The sequence below is a fragment of the Medicago sativa genome, chromosome 3 (assembly GCF_051527215.1).
Source record: "Medicago sativa cultivar Bolivia chromosome 3, Bolivia_mono, whole genome shotgun sequence".
NCBI lineage: Eukaryota > Viridiplantae > Streptophyta > Magnoliopsida > Fabales > Fabaceae > Medicago > Medicago sativa.
In genome coordinates, this window is record NC_140751.1 from 5,080,729 (window position 1) to 5,099,639 (window position 18,911).

General features: G+C 33.6%; 2 protein-coding genes across 4 annotated transcripts; both read left to right on the top strand.

The window, feature by feature from the left end:
* The first annotated feature begins 9,880 nt into the window (after positions 1-9,880).
* Positions 9,881-11,002, top strand: LOC146935120 (F-box/kelch-repeat protein At3g23880-like). The gene has a single exon (XM_085757598.1). The coding sequence runs from the start codon at positions 9,881-9,883 to the stop codon at positions 11,000-11,002; it is 1,122 nt and encodes a 373-aa protein (XP_085613724.1).
* A 3,460-nt stretch (positions 11,003-14,462) lies between these two features.
* LOC146935121 (uncharacterized) lies at positions 14,463-18,549 on the top strand. 3 transcript variants are annotated; one of them, XM_085750283.1, is made up of 6 exons: positions 14,463-14,760; positions 15,009-15,092; positions 15,881-15,979; positions 16,370-16,562; positions 17,203-17,582; positions 18,210-18,549. In XM_085750283.1, the coding sequence occupies exons 1-6, from the start codon at positions 14,620-14,622 to the stop codon at positions 18,426-18,428; spliced, it is 1,116 nt and encodes a 371-aa protein (XP_085606409.1). In that variant the 5' UTR covers positions 14,463-14,619; the 3' UTR covers positions 18,429-18,549. The 3 variants fall into 3 exon arrangements, with proteins under 3 accessions (XP_085606409.1, XP_085606411.1, XP_085606410.1); XM_085750285.1 differs by having other exon boundaries at positions 17,341-17,582; XM_085750284.1 differs by having other exon boundaries at positions 14,469-14,760; positions 15,015-15,092.
* The last annotated feature ends 362 nt before the right edge of the window (positions 18,550-18,911 follow it).

An 18,911-nucleotide genomic window follows, 5' to 3' on the forward strand; every position in this document is an offset into this window, starting at 1 on the left:
GGGAGAAGAGAGAAACCGCACATGAAGCATCAACTGTGATATTTGGTGTGAAGAATGAGTGGGGCGAGCTCTCCTTTTATAGGCAGAGTTCGTAACAAAAAACGCGTGACTTAAGTCTGCTTAATCCTTAAGCAAACGCGTTTTACGTTACGCGTGACTTGGGGATTAAGTCTGCTTAATCCTTAAGCAAACGCGTTTTGTTTCTTAATTGGATATATCCGAAAGTTTCAGGATGCGCGTTTTGGATCGGGTCGGATCGTAACACATTCATTTGTTACGCGTAACGCTTTCGTATAATGAAAAATTAATTAATTAATTAATTTAACATTTTCAAGTGACAAAAAAATATATATCATTTTTTTAATCCACGAACCCAAGCCCAAGCTCGCCGACCCGGCCGGTCGGCGTCGTCGCGCGCGTGATATATATATTTTTTAAGAGTTCACCCGTTCACAAAATTGGGTACCCCAAGGGCACACCCTTGGAGATCCCTTTACCCATATATAAACACTTACTAGTTGGGGTGACCCTCCAATGTGGGACATTTTTAAGTCACACCCACACACTAGTTCTTTTATAGTGTTTTCTTTCCAATTTTTCTCACTAGAATTAACTAGTGTTCCAACAAGAATTAATCATATGCTATCGGTTTTTTTAATCTTATGTATATAACTGGCAGTATCATTAAGTTAAATAAGTGAAAACCTTACTTTCTTGATAGCATACCTGAGTATTATATAGGTTTGACGATGATTAAATAAGGATAACAAAACAGATTAAAATATAAGATGAATTATAGGTTTCACCTTATATGTTATAAAGAAAAGGAAAGCATACTCACACTCTCGACGCCATATTCGATGATGTATGATCTGTACTTGATTCTTAGCTTGTTGACTGCCTTATCAAAATATGAAACTGGGTTTTTCACCAAAGGACCTATTAAAGAAAGAAAGTGAAATTTCCGTTATGTACAAAACAAAATTGAATCAAAAAAATAAATATATTAAAGCAATCTGTGATCAAATGTTTACCAGTTAGGCGGTGATACGACAAAATAGTTTCAATGTTTCTTCCGGCCGTGGTGAATATAGTTGGAATGGATTAGGGAGTGTAATTGAAATAAAAGAGTTCTAATGGTTTGAAAACGATTTTATTTGGAAACGATTTTGTTTTGTTTTTCAATAAAAATAGGATAATTAGTTTGGAAACGATTGTGTTTTTTTTTTTTTACGATTTTGATATTTAGTTTGGAAACGATTTTTTTTTTAGTTTTTCATAAAAAATAGGTTTGTTTTGTTTTTCATAAAAAATAGGATAATTAGTTTAGGCTGGATGGAAATTATGCTGTAGAACGATCATTGTTTTGTTTTTCATAAAAAATAGGATAATTAGTTTAGGTTTGAGGGAAATTATGATATAGAACGATTTTTTTTTTGTTTTTCATAAAAAATAGGTTTGTTTTGTTTTTCATAAATAATAGGATAATTAGTTTAGGTTGGAGGGAAATTATGATATAGAACGATTTTTATTTTATTTTTTTTTCGTAAAAATATGTTTGTTTTGTTTTTTAATAAAAGGAAATAACAGGAGTGATCTGTTGTTTTTTTGTTGTGGTTAACAATAGGAGGTTTTGTTTATTTGTTTAGTAAAATTAAGGAGAACAATTAGGAGCGATTTGTTTATTTTGATTTACATCTATCTATACTATATATAAAGAAAATTACCCCTTTCAGCACACTTTTGGGTTGGAATTTTCTTTCCAAAAATACCCTTAATTTTTTGTTTTAATTTTAAATACAAATAACACATGTAACAAATAGATAAGAATAAATTTAATTTAAGGAAAAAACTTACACACAATTCTTAATGAATTGTTCTTACTGTCAGTCAATTATAAAATAACATGTTGATTACTAATTCATGTCACTTATCGTCCCCGTTAACCCTCTTTTACCTCCGTTAACCATAGATCAAACTCACAAAAAACTAGCACAAAACAAAAACTCATGTTACTTTTTTATCAACCGATTTTATGTTGTTCATTTATGTTGTTCCCCTCAATACAACCGACAATGATTGCCAAGTATTTTCATATCCCTTCAAAAAAAAAACAATATTTCCATATTATTTTATTACTTCCACAAAAAACAGTATTTCCATATTATTTTATTAAGTTATTCTGCCTTAGCCTTTGATCAATTGTAATAAATGTGAGCAAAAAATAATGGTAAAGATTGGACTTTAAATCCTCTAAAAAAATTAGTAACAAACGTGACCAAAAAATAATGTTAAAGATTAGACTTTAAATCCTCTAAAACAATATTAGTAACAAACGTGAGCAAAAAAATTTATTAAAGATTGGACTTTAAATCCTCTAAAAAAAGATTAGTAACAAACGCGAGCAAAAAATCATGTTAAAGATTTGACTTTAAATCCTATAAAAAAAAGATTAGTAACAAATATTACCAAAAAAATATTATAATGTTAAAGATTGAACTTTAAATACTCTAAAAAACAAGATTAGTAACAACCGTGAGAAAAAAATAATGTTAAATATTGGACTTTAAATCTTCTGAAAAAAAGATTAGTAACAAACGTGAGCAAAATATAATGTTAAAGATTGGACTTTAAATCCTTTCATGTTACAACTAATCAAAGTCGATTAATTTTATGGATTATATTTGACTTTGCTGGTTCATAAGTGATTATGATTCAAATTGTTTACGATTAATTTTAAGGATTATTTGACTTTGTTGGTTTATAATTGCTTATACAAACTATGACAGCGTAGCTTTTTTTTCTTTTTTTTTTTATATAAAGAGAACCGGTTTTTTTTAATTATTATTAAATAAAGGAAAAATAATTGCTTATACAAACTATGACAGCGTAGCTTTTTTTTTTCTTTTTTTTTTTTTTTATATAAAGAGAACCGGTTTTTTTTAATTATTATTAAATAAAGGAAAAATAAGCAATAACATCCTCTGCCGTTAAGCTCCTTCCCCTGCCGTTCTACATATATACAATTGATAAACTGCTCTCATGGCCCCCATCCAATATCCAACAAAATACGGTGAAATCAAAGTGTTAAAACCATCTAAACAATTCAAAATTGTTAAACCATAATCACACTCATGTTATCAACAACTAAAAACAGAAACACTAGAAAGCTTCAAACAACCATCTTTTATTTTTGGTTACATTCAAACCACCATCTGAGAGGCCATTAAAAGAGAGGACCGCTAATTAAGAAGTATGGATACTAACACCGACACCAGATACAACACGGATACTGACACGCCAATAACGTTATAATTTGAGAAAATCACATAATTTAGGGTAATTATAATCGTGGATGCGGATGCAACGCGTGTTCAGACACATCTAATATGAGAAGTGTATGTGATTCATAGGCGATGAGTACTATCATAATTCGTAATCACAATATAAAAGGAAAAAAAATCAAATAGAAGTGGAAATAGAACCGGTTGATTAAAGATAGATAAATAGGGTAGAAAGAAACAAATGGCTACAATACCATATCAACAGGAATTCCTAAACTCAATTGCTCAAGGAAGTATCCCACCACATATTTTAAAGGTAAAAAAAGGTGCACCTTTGATGTTGTTGCGAAACATAGACCCTAGATATGGCATGTGTAATGGGACACGATTGATATGTCGTGATTTATTTAAGAACATGTTGGATGTGGAAATCCTAACAGGAAGCAATTCTGGAAAAAGAGCATTTCTTGCCCAGAATTAAATTAAAAACAAATGTGAGTTCAGGACTTCCCTTTGTGCTTAGTAGAAAATAGTTTCCCATTACAGTAAGTTTTGCTATTACCATAAATAAGTCAGAAGGGCAGACCATTCCCAATGTCAAAATCTATCTTCCACGAATGGTCAATTATATGTAGCTTTATCAAAAGGAGTTTCTCAAAATTCAACAAAAGTTCTCATTAAAGAAGGGAAAATAAAAGGTGAATATGAAGACTTTACGAAAAATGTAGTTTTTAAAGATATTATTTTATCGCAATCATAGTAAAAGAAACATAACATGTCATTTTACATTTATGTTATGATGTTACTAATTACTATTAGAATAAATAATAAATGATCATTATTTTATCTTCATTTTATATGCAGGCAAACTAAAATATGTTGAGTTCAAAAATAATTTTGTTATATGCCTTCACAATATTTTGTTTATAAATCAGTATATCAATAATTTCCATTAATATTTTGAAATTTAAAAATTTTAATCAAAATTATACAAACAAACATAATAAAATAATCACATGCGTTAGCGCAGTAGAAAGAGCGAACAGACGGGCACGATAGTGCCCGTCTTTCCGCTAGTAACAATTAACATTTTGATTAAATTAAATAGGGTTAATTAAGTAGGGTTAATATAGTAAAATTAAGCAAAGAAATTAGGTTAAATCTAGGGCAAAATTTTGCGTTCGGGCTAACTTAATTAGGAGCGATTTGTTTATTTTGATTTCCATAACAATTAACATTTCGATTAAATTAAATAGGGTTAATTAAGTAGGGTTAATATAGTAAAATTAAGCAAAAAAGTTAGGTTAAATATAGGGCAAAATTTTGAATTAGAGGGATTTGTTTATTTTAATTTCCATAACAATTAACATTTTGATTTAATTAAATAGGGTTAATTAAGTAGGGTTAATATAGTAAAATTAAGCAAAGAAGTTAGGTTAAATCTAGGGTAAAATTTTGGGTTCGGGTTAACTTAATTAGGTGCGATTTGTTTATTTTGATTTCCATAACAATTAACATTTTGATTAAATTAAATAGGGTTAATTAAGTATGGTTAATATAGTAAAATTAAACAAAAAAGTTATAGGGCAAAATTTTGAAATAGGAGCGATTTGTTTATTTTAATTTCCATAACAATTAACATTTTGATTTAATTAAATAGGGTTAATTAAGTAGGGTTAATATATTAAAATTAAGCAAAGAAGTTAGGTTAAATCTAGGGCAAAATTTTGCGTTTTTGTTTATTTTGATTTTCATAACAATTAACAGGGTATTGAAAAGAATAGAAAGAAGAGCGATTGAGAGCGGCGATTAGCGATTGCACAGAATTCAATCGGGAGAGCGGCGATTAGCGATTAGCGGTTGCAGGATTACGATTCAAAATTAAAAGCCTTTCAAAGCACCGATTGGTTTTGAATCTTTCAACACCAACTAGCCTTTAAGGTAGTTTTTTCAATCATGATTACGAGGCTCTAAAGAAATTTGTGATGCCATAATAAGACGGTGCTGCTCTTCTACAGTTTCCGTATACGATCTAATCTGTCTTTCGACGCTGCTATTGTTTCAACATGTCCCCTCTTCATATCAAGTAAGAATACCTTTAACGTGTTTGATGAATTGCTTATGAAGAATTGTTGGTTTTCCCTTTTAATAAGGAGTATGTTGGCTTTCCCTTTTAATAAGGAGTATTGATTTTCCCTTTTAATAAGGAGTATTGAATTCCCTTTCAATAAGGAGTTTTTGTGTTTTATCGGAGAAAATGAGTTTCATAGCTTGGAATTGTCGTGGCCTTGGTAATCTACGGGCAATTAGCGCGTTCAAAAAGCTCTTAAGAGATAAAAATCCCACATGTGTATTCCTCTCAGAAACAAAGAAAAAAGATTTTGAGATGAATAAGTTTCGAAATGTTCAAGGTTTATCTGGTGTTGTTGCTGTTAGTTGTTCAGGGGAAGGTAATAGACGTGCTGGCGGTCTTGCAATGTTTTGGAAGGAAGGAGTTGATGTAGAGGTATTATCTCTTTCCTCTAACCATATTGATGTCTTGATTGCTATTGAGAACGGAGATGAAAAATGGAGACTTACTGGTGTATATGGTTTTCCGGAGTCTCATATGAAGCATAAAACCTGCGAGTTAATTGATCAGTTAGCATTGGTGGAAAGTACAGATAAGTGGCTCCTCATGGGGGATTTCAATCTGATTCTTTCACAGGATGAGAAGGAAGGTGGGAATTTCGGCAACTCTCATATGATTTCAATGTTTCGGGACACTCTTCAAAATTACAACCTTTCTGACTTAGGTTTTGAGGGTGATAAATTTACTTGGCATAATAGACAAGATGGTGTGTCTAATATCAAGGCACGCCTTGATAGGATGGTAGCGACGCCAGCCTGGTCCTCATTCTATCCTTCAGCTTCAGTGGTGCATTTAACGAGATATGCTTCAGATCATCTACCTTTGTGGTTGCGGCTTGCTACTAGGAAGCCGAAGAAAAAACAAAATGTTCTTAAATTACAACGTTTTGAAGAATGTTGGCTACGTGATAGTGGAATTTTGGAAGTAGTGAAAGGTTCTTGGGAGGTGGCAGGGGATTCTATGTCTGACAAAATTAATATATGTGTGAATGATCTTTCTAACTGGAGTAAGGATCGCTTTGGTGATGTTCCCAATCAGATAAAAAATGTTCAAAAGAAATTGGATGATCTTAATAAGCAAACACAACATGAGGGGGTGATGTCAGAAATTAGACGAGTTGAGGCTAGATTGAATGACTTGGTGGAGAGTGAAGAAATTTGGTGGGCTCAGAGGTCTCGTGCTTTGTGGTTAAAGCATGGAGATAAAAATACAAAATTTTTTCATCAAAAAGCTTCTCAGAGAAAATCTAGAAATTGGGTGGAATCTATATGCGACGATCATGGGAATAAATTTTATGATGAGGAAGACATTGCCAGAGTTTTTAATAATTTCTTTCAAGATCTTTTCTCTACAAGTCATCCAGAAAGAATTACTGAAGCTGTGGAAGTGGTCAAAGATAGATTGTCGGATGCTATGCGTAACATATTAGAAGCTGAGTTCACAGAAAATGAGGTTTCCTTAGCCGCTAAAAATTTAAAGCCTCATGCTGCTCCGGGACCGGATGGAATGCCTGCATTATTTTATCAACAATTTTGGAGTATAGTTGGGAAGGATGTGACTTCTTTTGCTTTGAAGATTCTCAATGGTGGGGGAAATCCGAGCAACATTAATTATACATACATTTGTCTTATTCCAAAAAAGAAGAAGCCGAAGGTGCCAGGTGATTTTCGACCTATTTCTCTTTGCAATGTTATTTTTAAAATAATTACGAAAACAATTGCAAATAGGTTGAAATTGATTCTTCCGGATATCATTGGAAAATTCCAAAGTGCTTTTGTGCCGGGACGTTTAATTACTGATAATGCCTTACTAGCTTTTGAATCTTTTCATTATATGAGGAAAAAAAGAAGAGGTAAGAAGGGATGTGTGGCGTTAAAACTAGATATGTCAAAAGCATATGACCGTATTGAGTGGAATTTTTTGATTGAGGTGCTTCAGTCTATGGGTTTTTCTCAGAAATGGCAGAACTTGATTTTCAATTGTATTTCCACTGTTTCTTTCTCTGTTTTGTTGAATGGAAGTCCTTGTCAGAAGTTTTATCCTAAACGAGGCCTCCGTCAAGGGGACCCTTTATCTCCTTACCTATTTATCTTATGTGCTGAGGTTTTTTCCGGGCTTCTAAATAAGGCACAAGCAGAAAAGGGCCTTCATGGAATTCAAATTGCTAGAGGAGCCCCAAAAATTAATCATTTATTCTTTGCAGATGATAGCCTCATTTTCTGTAGGGATTCTTTTCAAGATTCTCAGACCATTCAAGAAATTCTTAATACTTACCAATCTGCTTCTGGTCAACTTATTAATTTGGACAAATCTGAAATCTCTTTTAGCCGAAATGTACCTGATGATCGTAAAATTTTGTTCCAAGGTTGGATGCAAATTAAGGCTGTTGAGTGTCATTCAAAGTATTTGGGGCTGCCTGCTTTTGTTGGTAGATCTAAGAAACAGGTTTTCAATTTTGTCCAAGATAGGGTGTGGAAGAAGTTGAAAGGTTGGAAAGAAAAATTTCTATCTACTGCTGGGAGAGAAGTTTTGATCAAATCAGTGGTTCAAGCAATTCCTACGTATGTGATGAGTTGTTTTCTACTTCCGATGAGTTTATGTGAGCATATTGAAAGTATGATTAGTAAATTCTGGTGGGGGAGCAAACAAGGTGAACGTAAAATTCATTGGATTAAATGGGAGACATTATGTAAGGAAAAAAAGAAAGGTGGAATAGGTTTTCGAACATTTCATGAGTTTAACCTTGCTATGTTGTCTAAACAAGGTTGGCGTATTATGCACAACGACGACTTATTGATCTCACAATGTTTGAAATCAAGGTATTTTCCTAGAAGCAACTTCTTGAAAGCTTCAACAGGTTACTGCCCAAGTTATACATGGAGAAGTATCTTGCAAGCACGAGTGGATATTATTGAGAAAGCTGGTATTTGGAGAGTAGGAGACGGTCGTCTAATTAATGTATGGGAGGATAATTGGCTTCCTTATCAAAATGGACACAAGATTTGGTCCCCTAAACCCCCTAATTGTGATATTATGTTTGTCTCAGATCTCATTCACCATGATATTCGATGTTGGAATGCTCCTTTAATTAATGAAATTTTTCTCCCTTTCGAGGCTCAACAAATTCTTCAATTGCCAATTTCATTTTCTCAATTGCAAGATGAATTTGTGTGGGGTGCTTCACGGTCAGCTACTTTTTCTGTGAAGAGTTCATACCATTTCTTAAAGGCAAGGCGTGCAGCAGATGGCTCACATAGCTCAATGCAAGACAATAATCATGAAGTGTGGAAAAAATTATGGAAAATTAAAAGTATTCCAAAACACATCCATTTTTCTTGGAGGATTCTACATGAAAAACTACCAGTAAAAAATGATCTGTTTAAAAGAGGAATAAGCAGTGACCCACTGTGTGTTCTTTGTGGGGAACATAATGAGACAATTTCACATCTCTTTATGGAATGTCATTGGTCAAAGCAGATATGGTTTGCTTCCTCTTTAGGGGTGGTATTTGATTCGCATGAATTCAGGCATGTTCCTTTTCATAAGTGGTTAGAGAAAAATATTATTGATGTCGATGAGGATATTATAATCCATGTTTTGGTCTTGTGTTATGAGATATGGTGTGCTAGAAATAAGAAATGTTTTGAGGGGACTGATGTTGATGTGATTGCCATTACTCAAAAGGCACAAAGATCTATTGTGAATTTTAAGAGTGCTAGTACGATGTTAGTGGAGACACTGAGTAGAGGTCCAATTATGCCAATATCTGATGTTCATTGGACACCTCCGTTTAGTGGTTTCTATAAGCTTAATGTTGACGCGGCAGGTCCGATAGAGGGTGACAAGTGGGGTATTGGTGTTGTGGTGAGAGATAATGAAGGTGTTGTCGTTGGTGCTAGTTGTTGGCAAGTTTGTTCATTACCAGATTCAGAGGTTGCAGAAGCTTTAGCTATGCGGAAGGGTTTGGAATTTGCAAAAGACATGTCTTTTCTGAATCTTATCGCAGAATCAGATGCTTCTAATGTGGTTTTAGCGTTGAATGATCACCAACAATCTTCCAACTATGTTGGCTCTATTATTCGAGATTGTATTAGTTTTAAGGGTAGTTTTCGTAGTTTAAATTTTTTGCATGTTAGGCGTGAAGCCAACCAAGCTGCTCATTATTTAGCTAAATATGCTCTTAAGAATTTAGATTGCATATGGGTAGAAGAAACTCCGCTTTGTATTTCTACAGTCTTGGCATTTGATTTGTTGCCAGACTTTGGTTATTGAAATTGTCTTTAACGTCAAAAAAAAAATAACAATTAACATTTTGATTAAATTGAATAGGGTTAATATAGTAAAATTAAGCAAGAAGTTAGGTTAAATCTAGGGCAAAATTATGCGGGTTATAAGGATACCCAAAGTTAACTCCCTCTTTAGCTTCTTTCTCATCAATCGTCGTCTGTGCTGGTTACAAGGTTAAATGGCGCTAGGTAGCGAGGGCGGTGACGAGCAAAACAACATTGTTTATTCTCCAATCGGAACCCTAATATCATCACTGTCACTTCATGAGCTGCCGCTTCCCACTCTTCCTTTTGAACTCATTGAAGAAATCCTAAGTAGGTTACCAGTGAAGCTCCTCCTTCAGCTCCGATGCGCCTGCAAGTCATGGAATTCTCTAATCTCTGATCGCAAATTCGCTAAGAAGCACCTTAGCCTGTCAACCACGCACAGCTTCCACTGTCTAGTCTACTGTAATAAATACATTCTCACGTCTTACCCGCTGGACTCCGTCTTCACCAACGTCACCCCCACCGACATCGGACAACTCCATTTTTCTGTTTACCATTCTGTTTACTTTTTTGGCTCGTGCAATGGCATCCTTTGTTTGGCTGCTGAAGAGCATGCATACTCCAATATTATTGTTCGACTGTGGAACCCTTCCATCAGAAAATTCAACACATTACCGCCTCTTGGAGACCAACAAACTTATGGACACATTATGAAGATGTATGGCTTCGGATATGACCCTGTTAGTGATAAATACAAGGTTGTGGCTGTATTTCATGATTTGACTCATGTGAAGGTTCATAATTTGGGTACCAATTCGTGGAAAAGTATTCCAATGTTCCCTTATTTTGTTGTCCCAATTCAGAAATCTGGGCAATACGTGAGTGGCACGATTAATTGGTTGGCTTCTAAAGATACTATGACAAGTCAATGTTTTATTCTTTCTCTTGATTTGGGGAACGAGTCTTACAAAGAGGTTTTGTTGCCCAATTATGGAGAGGTAGATGCTTGTACTTTGCACTTGAGTGTTCTCAGGGATTGCTTGATCATGTTTTGTGGTGATGATGTTTGGGTAATGAAGGAATATGGAAATAAGGAGTCTTGGACTAAATTGTTCACCATTTCTTACATGCCAGCCTTTGTCAAGGCAATATATACTTTTGAGGATGAACATGTGCTCCTTAAGCGTGGAAAGGATTGGGACGACGGCTATATTTTTTACAATTGTAGAGATGGCACTTCAAAACTTATTGGTTACTTGAACATGAGATCCCCAGAAGTCTGCGTTGAGAGTTTAATATCACCTTGTTCTTAATGTTGGTATGTAGATGAGGTGCGATATCACTTGAGCATGAGATCTAACTAGAACCTATATGTTAATTTATGTTTATGATATTTATTTTGCACTTGTTCTCATTATTGGTTACTTCATGAATTTGATTTTATATAGTTTACCAATGGTCATTTATTCTCTCATCATGAATTTGATTATATATAGTTCACAATCATGCATTCCTCTAGACTGTTTGAGGTTAGATTTTCTAAGATAAAAAATAGGACATAGATGTTATGTCAAGTCATTAATATGTTTGTTGAATTGTCTGCTTTGAGCTGCAAGAATTTCATAATGTTTCCTTCAAATCTTTAACAATAGATTCTGAAGTGCACAAATCAAATGTTATCATACCCGGTGTATCTAACAAACCTTAAACACATGCCTTCTTGTATGACTTTCTCTGAAGCCTCTAGCTCAAACAGTTTCTCCTCTATGATACGCTAATTAGTATAATGTCCTGTCAAATAGTGGTGTTATAACACTTCCGCGTAGCGTTTACAACACTCGAGAGAACCATAACGGAGACTGTCCAATCTTCTATTTTCTGTCCATAGTGGTGTATAAAAATTCTTGTATACTGTTTTGGGTTGTAGATGATTCACTTGGTGGCTATGTGCTACAGGTTATTGGGTCTGTTTGTAAAAGAATTTGAAAACAAAATGCTTGATGTTTATAAGATTCACATGTTGTGATTTTATATTTCTTTCGAGAAGAATGGCTTTTTGTTTGGAGGTAAAATTATTTCAGGTTGTCTGAAATATATATTACGTGAAAAGATCGGTGTTAGAATGGTGCATTTTACGGTGTTGGAATGGTACTTGAAACATAAGATACATGTCCTTGTTCATTTTGATTGCTTAGTTTTATTTTTTTCCTTCTATGTTATAGCTTATTTTCATTGAGGTTATGACATGTGTGGAATATGAAACCTCTGTTAATTGATGATTATTAAGATATGCATTATGTTATGTTTGTGTGTAGTTGTCGATTGCGATGTAGTTTCAATTCCAGTTGCATTGTGATTTCGTCAAAAAACCGCCATGTTATGACTCAAATAGCAGTAGCAGACCTTTATTTAACACCTTAAGGATTGTTCTTTACAGACTACTAAACTGATCATGATGATATTGAGGTGAAAATTCTTGATTTATTTGTCATTTCTTTGGCTCCCATTTTTTCTTCAGTGTAGGAGTATGTAAAGTTTTACAACCCACGAAATTTCAACATATTTCATTTGATTACTACATCCCTATTTCTTTGACAAGGAGTATCTGTGATTAATAACACAAATGATGATAAAATTAAATGAGTGGATTCAGACTTCCATGACCTGATACTATATAAAATTTAATGACGACTCAACTCCTATATCAGAGAATATTTTCCCCAAAATCAAGGTATGCATTCATTCTGCACCTCTCACCTACTGACTTGAGCTCTGAAGCGTCTGTTAGTACACTACTCTTGTCAGAAAACTCGCACTATCGCATTCCACTTTGCTCCTGTCAGCTCTCGATTCTCCTAAAATGCTACGGCCTCTTATTCTTCCTAATTGCAATCCTCCATTTTCTTGATGAGTAAGAACCACCAAAGCGAAATAGTTATCTCATTGCTTATCATAGACGCTATCTGGTTGGTTCTTCGTCCTTGCATGGTTTTCAAATAGCTCTTCCATAACATTCCTTTTGTTTGATTTGGTTGCTGATTAACCATTTTAACTTCAATTTTTAGTCTTGGAAGCTCTAACGAATTTATGCTACCACCAGCATCTAAAGCAAAATCAAGTATCTTATCTGCATCCTTAAACTAATGTTGCGCTGATCGATGAGTACTAAAAGCTGCCAACCTCTTCTAGACTCTTAATTGCATTTTTCAATCCAAGTCTGAACATCACTTCTGTTGTCAACTTCATATAGCGTGTTTTTTTTTCTCTGTTCAGTCGTGCTCTCACCGCGGGTACCTGTTTGTTTCACATCCTTTTCCGTTGTTTCTAATGGCCTCCTCATCGTTGTATAAGGCTGCTAAAAGTGATGTCAATGAAGAGAAGGATGAACAGTTCATGTTTTCGACGATGAAGACATACACAAAAGACTTTCTGCGTGCTTAAGGAGTGTGGTTGGGATGATTATGGCAGTTGTCCCTCAACCTCTAACTCTCACCGATACAAGTCCCTCTCTTTGATTACTCGACATCATTTACATCCCCTACGTTTGCAACCTAACTTGGAAAATTGACTTCGAAGCGAAGCGACCCCTCTAAAGTTACCATGACATATTTGTATTTTAATTTAATGTTCTTGTTGGTGTTTTTATGGTTTTACTATTATTTTTTTTCTTTATTTTTTTGTAGTATTATTTTTAGTTTGTGTATAGATTGTACTATGTGTTTGATGAAATGTATAAAAATGACAACCTCGCAAATTACATGTCAACAAGTAGTTGGAATGGTAATGTTCTCGAATCCTTTTTTGTCTTGGATAATTTTGATAATATATTTTCCTATTCTCTCTCCAAATGAACTCCAAGTGTTTGATCCGCCAAACAAGTAGTGACTGGTTAAGACAACTTCAGGTGTACTGTGTTTGATTATAAAACGTTTCAAGAATCGCACAAATTTTGGGGCAAGAGACATGACAGAAAGTGAATTTCTTATCCTTCACTAAACTACGACACAACTTTTTTTATCAAACTTAAGTTGTCTAAAATAATAAAATAATAATAGTCATTTGTAGACCAAAGAAGAGAAAAAAAATTAATACCATAAAAGTTTGCATTTCTGCCTTGTGCTCTATTTTTTTTGTTTTAAAGTGTTTTTAGAGGTCCAAAGGAATTTAGCTTTGTATCCAAAACGTTGCCTTTTGTAAACCCCCATTTTCATATTCATATTTGAAAAAGAAAAAAAAAGATCTAAATTGTTTGGAATGGAAAGGAAAACAAATAAAAATGTAATGATGAGATTCAAGCAAAACCTCACGACAACCACAAACAACATCTATATTCTGTAAACGTGGTCAGTTCTACTCTTCACCTATTGCTTTCAACATCCTCTATTGTCACACCTTATCATTTAAACTCCCAACAAAAATCACATGGCTTGCAATTGCAATTTAATTTCATAAATGCATGTATGTGAAATCAACCTATTTGTGAAATGTGAAATTAACATTTGAATTATGTCTCCTCAAAGAAAGAAAAATTACACTTTTGGCCCCCACTTACACAAACCAGCAATTTTGGCCCCCAACCTACACAAACAGGCAATTTTGGCTCCCAACACCGGCTTGACTTGGTCAAAATCAATGTGGATGTCAGTTTTGCAAAAATGGACAAAAGTGGGAGGCCCTAAAAGTGAGTAGCTAAAATCGTCAATTTATGAAAGTTGGGGGCTAAAAGTGCAATTTAGCCTAATAGTTAGTATATTGAGGGTAGTTTAGTCTCTTGTGCTGTTTATTTTCTTGAATGGTTTAGACTTTCATTCTATTGATACCATAACCTCTGTTCTTGCTCTCCTCTCTTCTTCTCTATGAATTCATAGTATGAATATCATTCATTGAGTAGTTTCAATAAAAATATATATCATTCATTATATCACATGAAATGGAGCATGATGTTGGAGTTAACAAATTGCAGCTTCATCTTGGTGCATCCAATTCTGTCTCCTCTATTTTTCCCTTAACATCTGAACAAATGTCCCCTCTTTTAAGCATTGAAAGAGAAGATTCTGAAGACATACAACAGGTATTTCTTTTAATAAGATGATGAAAGATTCAAAACATTTTTGTTGGATTTAATTCTTATGCATTGTCAATGTAAAGATTTTTTGAATCGTCATTCGATCATAACCGTCAAATCATTAAAAACATATATGATTGGTTGTGATTTGTTGACGGTGTGAAACATGTTACACCGATAGTGTATAAAAAATTTACTGTACTCTTTTGTTTTCTTATGGTAAATGGTGCTAGAGTAGTGACTGTTGTCTTCAGTTGCAGGAACCTAGTAAAGAATTGCCAAAGTTATTGGATAATGCTTCATATTTGATTCATTTGGCTGTTTTCGGTATTCTCGGGGTAATCTTCTATCCTCTGAACTTCAATGATAAAATATGCGAGTAGTTAATCGTTTTTGGTTAAGCCTTATTTCCATTTGACCATTACTAGTTGGAGTTACGGTATTTGACTATTTTCAGTTCATGTTGTGGAATATTTGTCTATTGATATTGTGTTTTGTGAACATACTTAACTTGAAATTAACACCAGTTCACTATAGTACTCATATACACATGATATAAATAGTTTCTTGAATGTGTAGATAATAGAGAAATTTCCAACTTAAACTTTATCATGTTTGGACTTAAAACTTCTAGTTTAACTATATGTCTCAATTACATAATAAATTGCTTTTGAAGTTGAAATAAAACCTCATGTAATGGTGTACAATGTTAGTTCTGTTCATATGAAATCCTATTGATTTTCATTTTCTGTTTATAATATCGGTCGTATAGGAGACTTGATTATCTTCATCATCTTTTAGGATCTAGGCTTTAAATTTCAATTATTGTACGGACTTTTACCTGCAGTAGTTGCATTTATTCCATTGTATAAAGTATGAACAACAGTCTCTATTTGACATATGTCCTGTATTTTTCAACCTAGGGAATCTGCTCAAAACTGTCATGAACACAATTTCAATATAACTATACTATAGAATACAATGATTAGTTGTATGAATCTTGTTGCATTCCTTTATTTTTGGGCAATATAATGAACTTATGAATTCTGGTCATACTTTCATACAAGGATCTTAGTTTTTAGCATGATACTAATTCACTTGTTTTTGTTTTGCTATTATAATGCAGGTATTAACAAGATATACTCTGGACAAGTTATTTGGCCCTAGTGTCGGTCATGTGACTAGTGACCAAACCATTCTTTACCTTGACCTTCCTTCTAATATGGTCTCTACTTTGTTCCCTTCCTCGCTCGTTCCTCTCTCTCTGACATACATATTAGTTTTCTTATGTCCATTCCTTTGTATCATAATGACATCAATTAAGAAAAGTGTAGACTTAATTTCTGGTAACATTAGACAATGATGGTGTAAATTTACATGTATTTCAGTTGCACAGTAGTTTCAACTATAGTTTATGAGAAAAGGAAACTATAGTTTATGAGAAAAGGAAACGTTGAAAATTGAAATGCTCTACCTATGATTGATTATTTAAAATAGTGACTTTCTACATAAGTTTAAATAATTTATGCACCTTAAATTTTTAAGAAGCTCCGTCGTCTAACTTCTCCATAAGCAACAGACTTTTTTGATATAACTTTTATGAATGTCTTTCTAGGTTGGTTCTTTTCTTATGGGATGGTTTGGTGTTGTATTCAAAGAAGACATATCAAATGTGTCCAAGTATCTGGCTGTTGCACTAACAACTGGTTACTTAGGGAGTCTAACAACGTTCAGCGGCTGGAATCAGAAAATGCTTGAACTCAGTGTTACTGGGAATTGGCTCTTTGTTGTGCTTGGCTTTCTAATAGGTAATGTTAAGAAGGAAAGTTTGATAAGTATGTTTTAGTGGTATGGTTTTCTCATTCAAAACTTGTCTGTTATGTCTCTTTCGCTTCACATTCAATATATATATATATATATATATACACACACACACACACACACACACACACACACACACACAGAGAGAGAGAGAGAGAGAGAGAGAGAGACGATCAAATTACATCAGTGTAATACTTAGATATTGTCATACTGTTCAATAACTTTTTACGGATATCTATATGACAAAACTCACCGTTGGATTGAAAGTTCCTCTGCGCTTTTATATGAGAACTAGAGAAGGGATCAAATTACATTGGTGTTTACAGTTAACTCTGTATGCGCTTTTTATTTAACGACGTTAATCTCGACATATATCAATGATATATGAAATGTTTTTACATTTGCATAAAATTTTACAGAAATGATCAATATGATATAAACTTTCAATCAAATTGTAAGTTTTGTAATACAGGTGTCTTATAAAAAGTTTCTGATTAGTGCAACAATAATCATGTATTATAGGGATGTAATCTGATGCCTTCTCATATGTGTGTGTGTGTGTAATTATCGCAGTCTATGCAGCGGTGAATTGATAGGATGAGCTTTTGAATAATTGGAGTTCTGCAGGGTTATTTCTTGTTGCCTTTTCCATCATATTTGGGATAGAAACAGCTAAAGGTTTCAAGTGGCTTCTTATAAGGCTAAACTTGACTTCTTATAAGGCTAAACACTTAGCAGTTATAGTGGTGTTTTTGCTGATTTTAGGCTTGTTATGGGGTATTAGTGGTGTATTAATGATTGCTGAATTCAAGAATGGTGAAAATGCTTATCTGTGGATCGCTTGCATGGTTGGACCTCTTGGTGTGTGGATTAGATGGCTTTTATCCCGATTAAATGGACACGGATTAGGATCAAGAGGTTTGTTGAGTTGGATGCGATTTGGAACTCTAATTGCAAATGTCTCTGCTGCTTGTATCAGGGCTGCACTTGCTACAACAAAGATATACGTAAGTTTCTAGAATATGATTCATCAACTACCTTCTCAATCTAATATTCATGTTTGTATGAACTTTCATAGCTATAACCTGGTTTCGAAGAATCAAAAGTAGTTTTGTTTATGTTCGTGAATAGGATTTCTCTTCTGACTCGTGCTACTAGAAGAAAAGAAAAAAAGGAAAACTATATTCAGGGTCATTTAATTTAATTTCATGTTTCAAGAGGTCATTTATCTGTGTCAAATTAATCATCTATCTTTAAAAATATTTACACCGTTGAACCAACTTTCATTTCTGTTCCACTTTTGTTACAACTTTGTATGCATGATCACTGAATGATATGGTATAAAGAATGTTAAACCACTCAACATCACAGTTAGACCCTCGATAACGAGGACACAATCTTTCATAAAAAACTAAAAAAGATCATGTTAACATCGTTGACGTTTTTAAACATAAAGGACTCATTTGACACAAATATAGATGAAACACATGTTAAAGGACTCCTATTGCAGTTTTGTCAAAAAAAAAAAAAAATCTTATAAAGCTCTTCATTTCTTATTATTTTGATTACGGGTTTCATATAAAAAGATTCATGAATCTGCATCATTGCTTATATATCTCACTTGTTTGATGTAGGTGAACACCAGAGATTGTGATACTATTGTAAAAGGCATACAGTTTGGCCTGATGGGTTGTTTGAGCACTGTCTCTACCTTTGTTGCCGAGTTCAATGAAATGAGAGAAAGCGAGCATCCTTGGAGAGCATATGTTTATACTATAATCACAATTTGTTCCTCATTCTTTTTAGGGATCTTAATATACTGTGTGCCTATTTGGAGAATGGATGAATTATAAATTCCAGGTAGCCATAGAAGGTAATATTGTCGTGACAGTTCATTTACTTGAAGGAATTAAGCAATTTCGAGAACTAGAATAATCTTTTATCTCTTTTTCAATGAAAAGATCAAGCGAAATACCAGTTTTTTCAAGTAGCTGCTATAGTACAGCGTAGCAGAATTTGAACAAACTGTAGTTGTTTTAATACTTGATTTAATACAAAGTGTTGTCAAATAGCCGCTATAATGTTGTAGTGTAGCGGAATTTGAGCAAAATGCCATTTTCTACTATCCAAGATTGACAAAACTAGAAAAAAAAACTAAGCCTTGCAGCAACAAAAAATTAATATAGGTTTTGTGTCAAGACAAAATGTCAAGAATATTGTGGTTCAAACATGCAAGAGGAAGTAGCTGATCTTATAAAAAAGATTACTGAAGCTGATTATTTAATGATTCTTCCTTTTTGAAGGATATTTAATGATTACTTTTAGAAGGATATTTG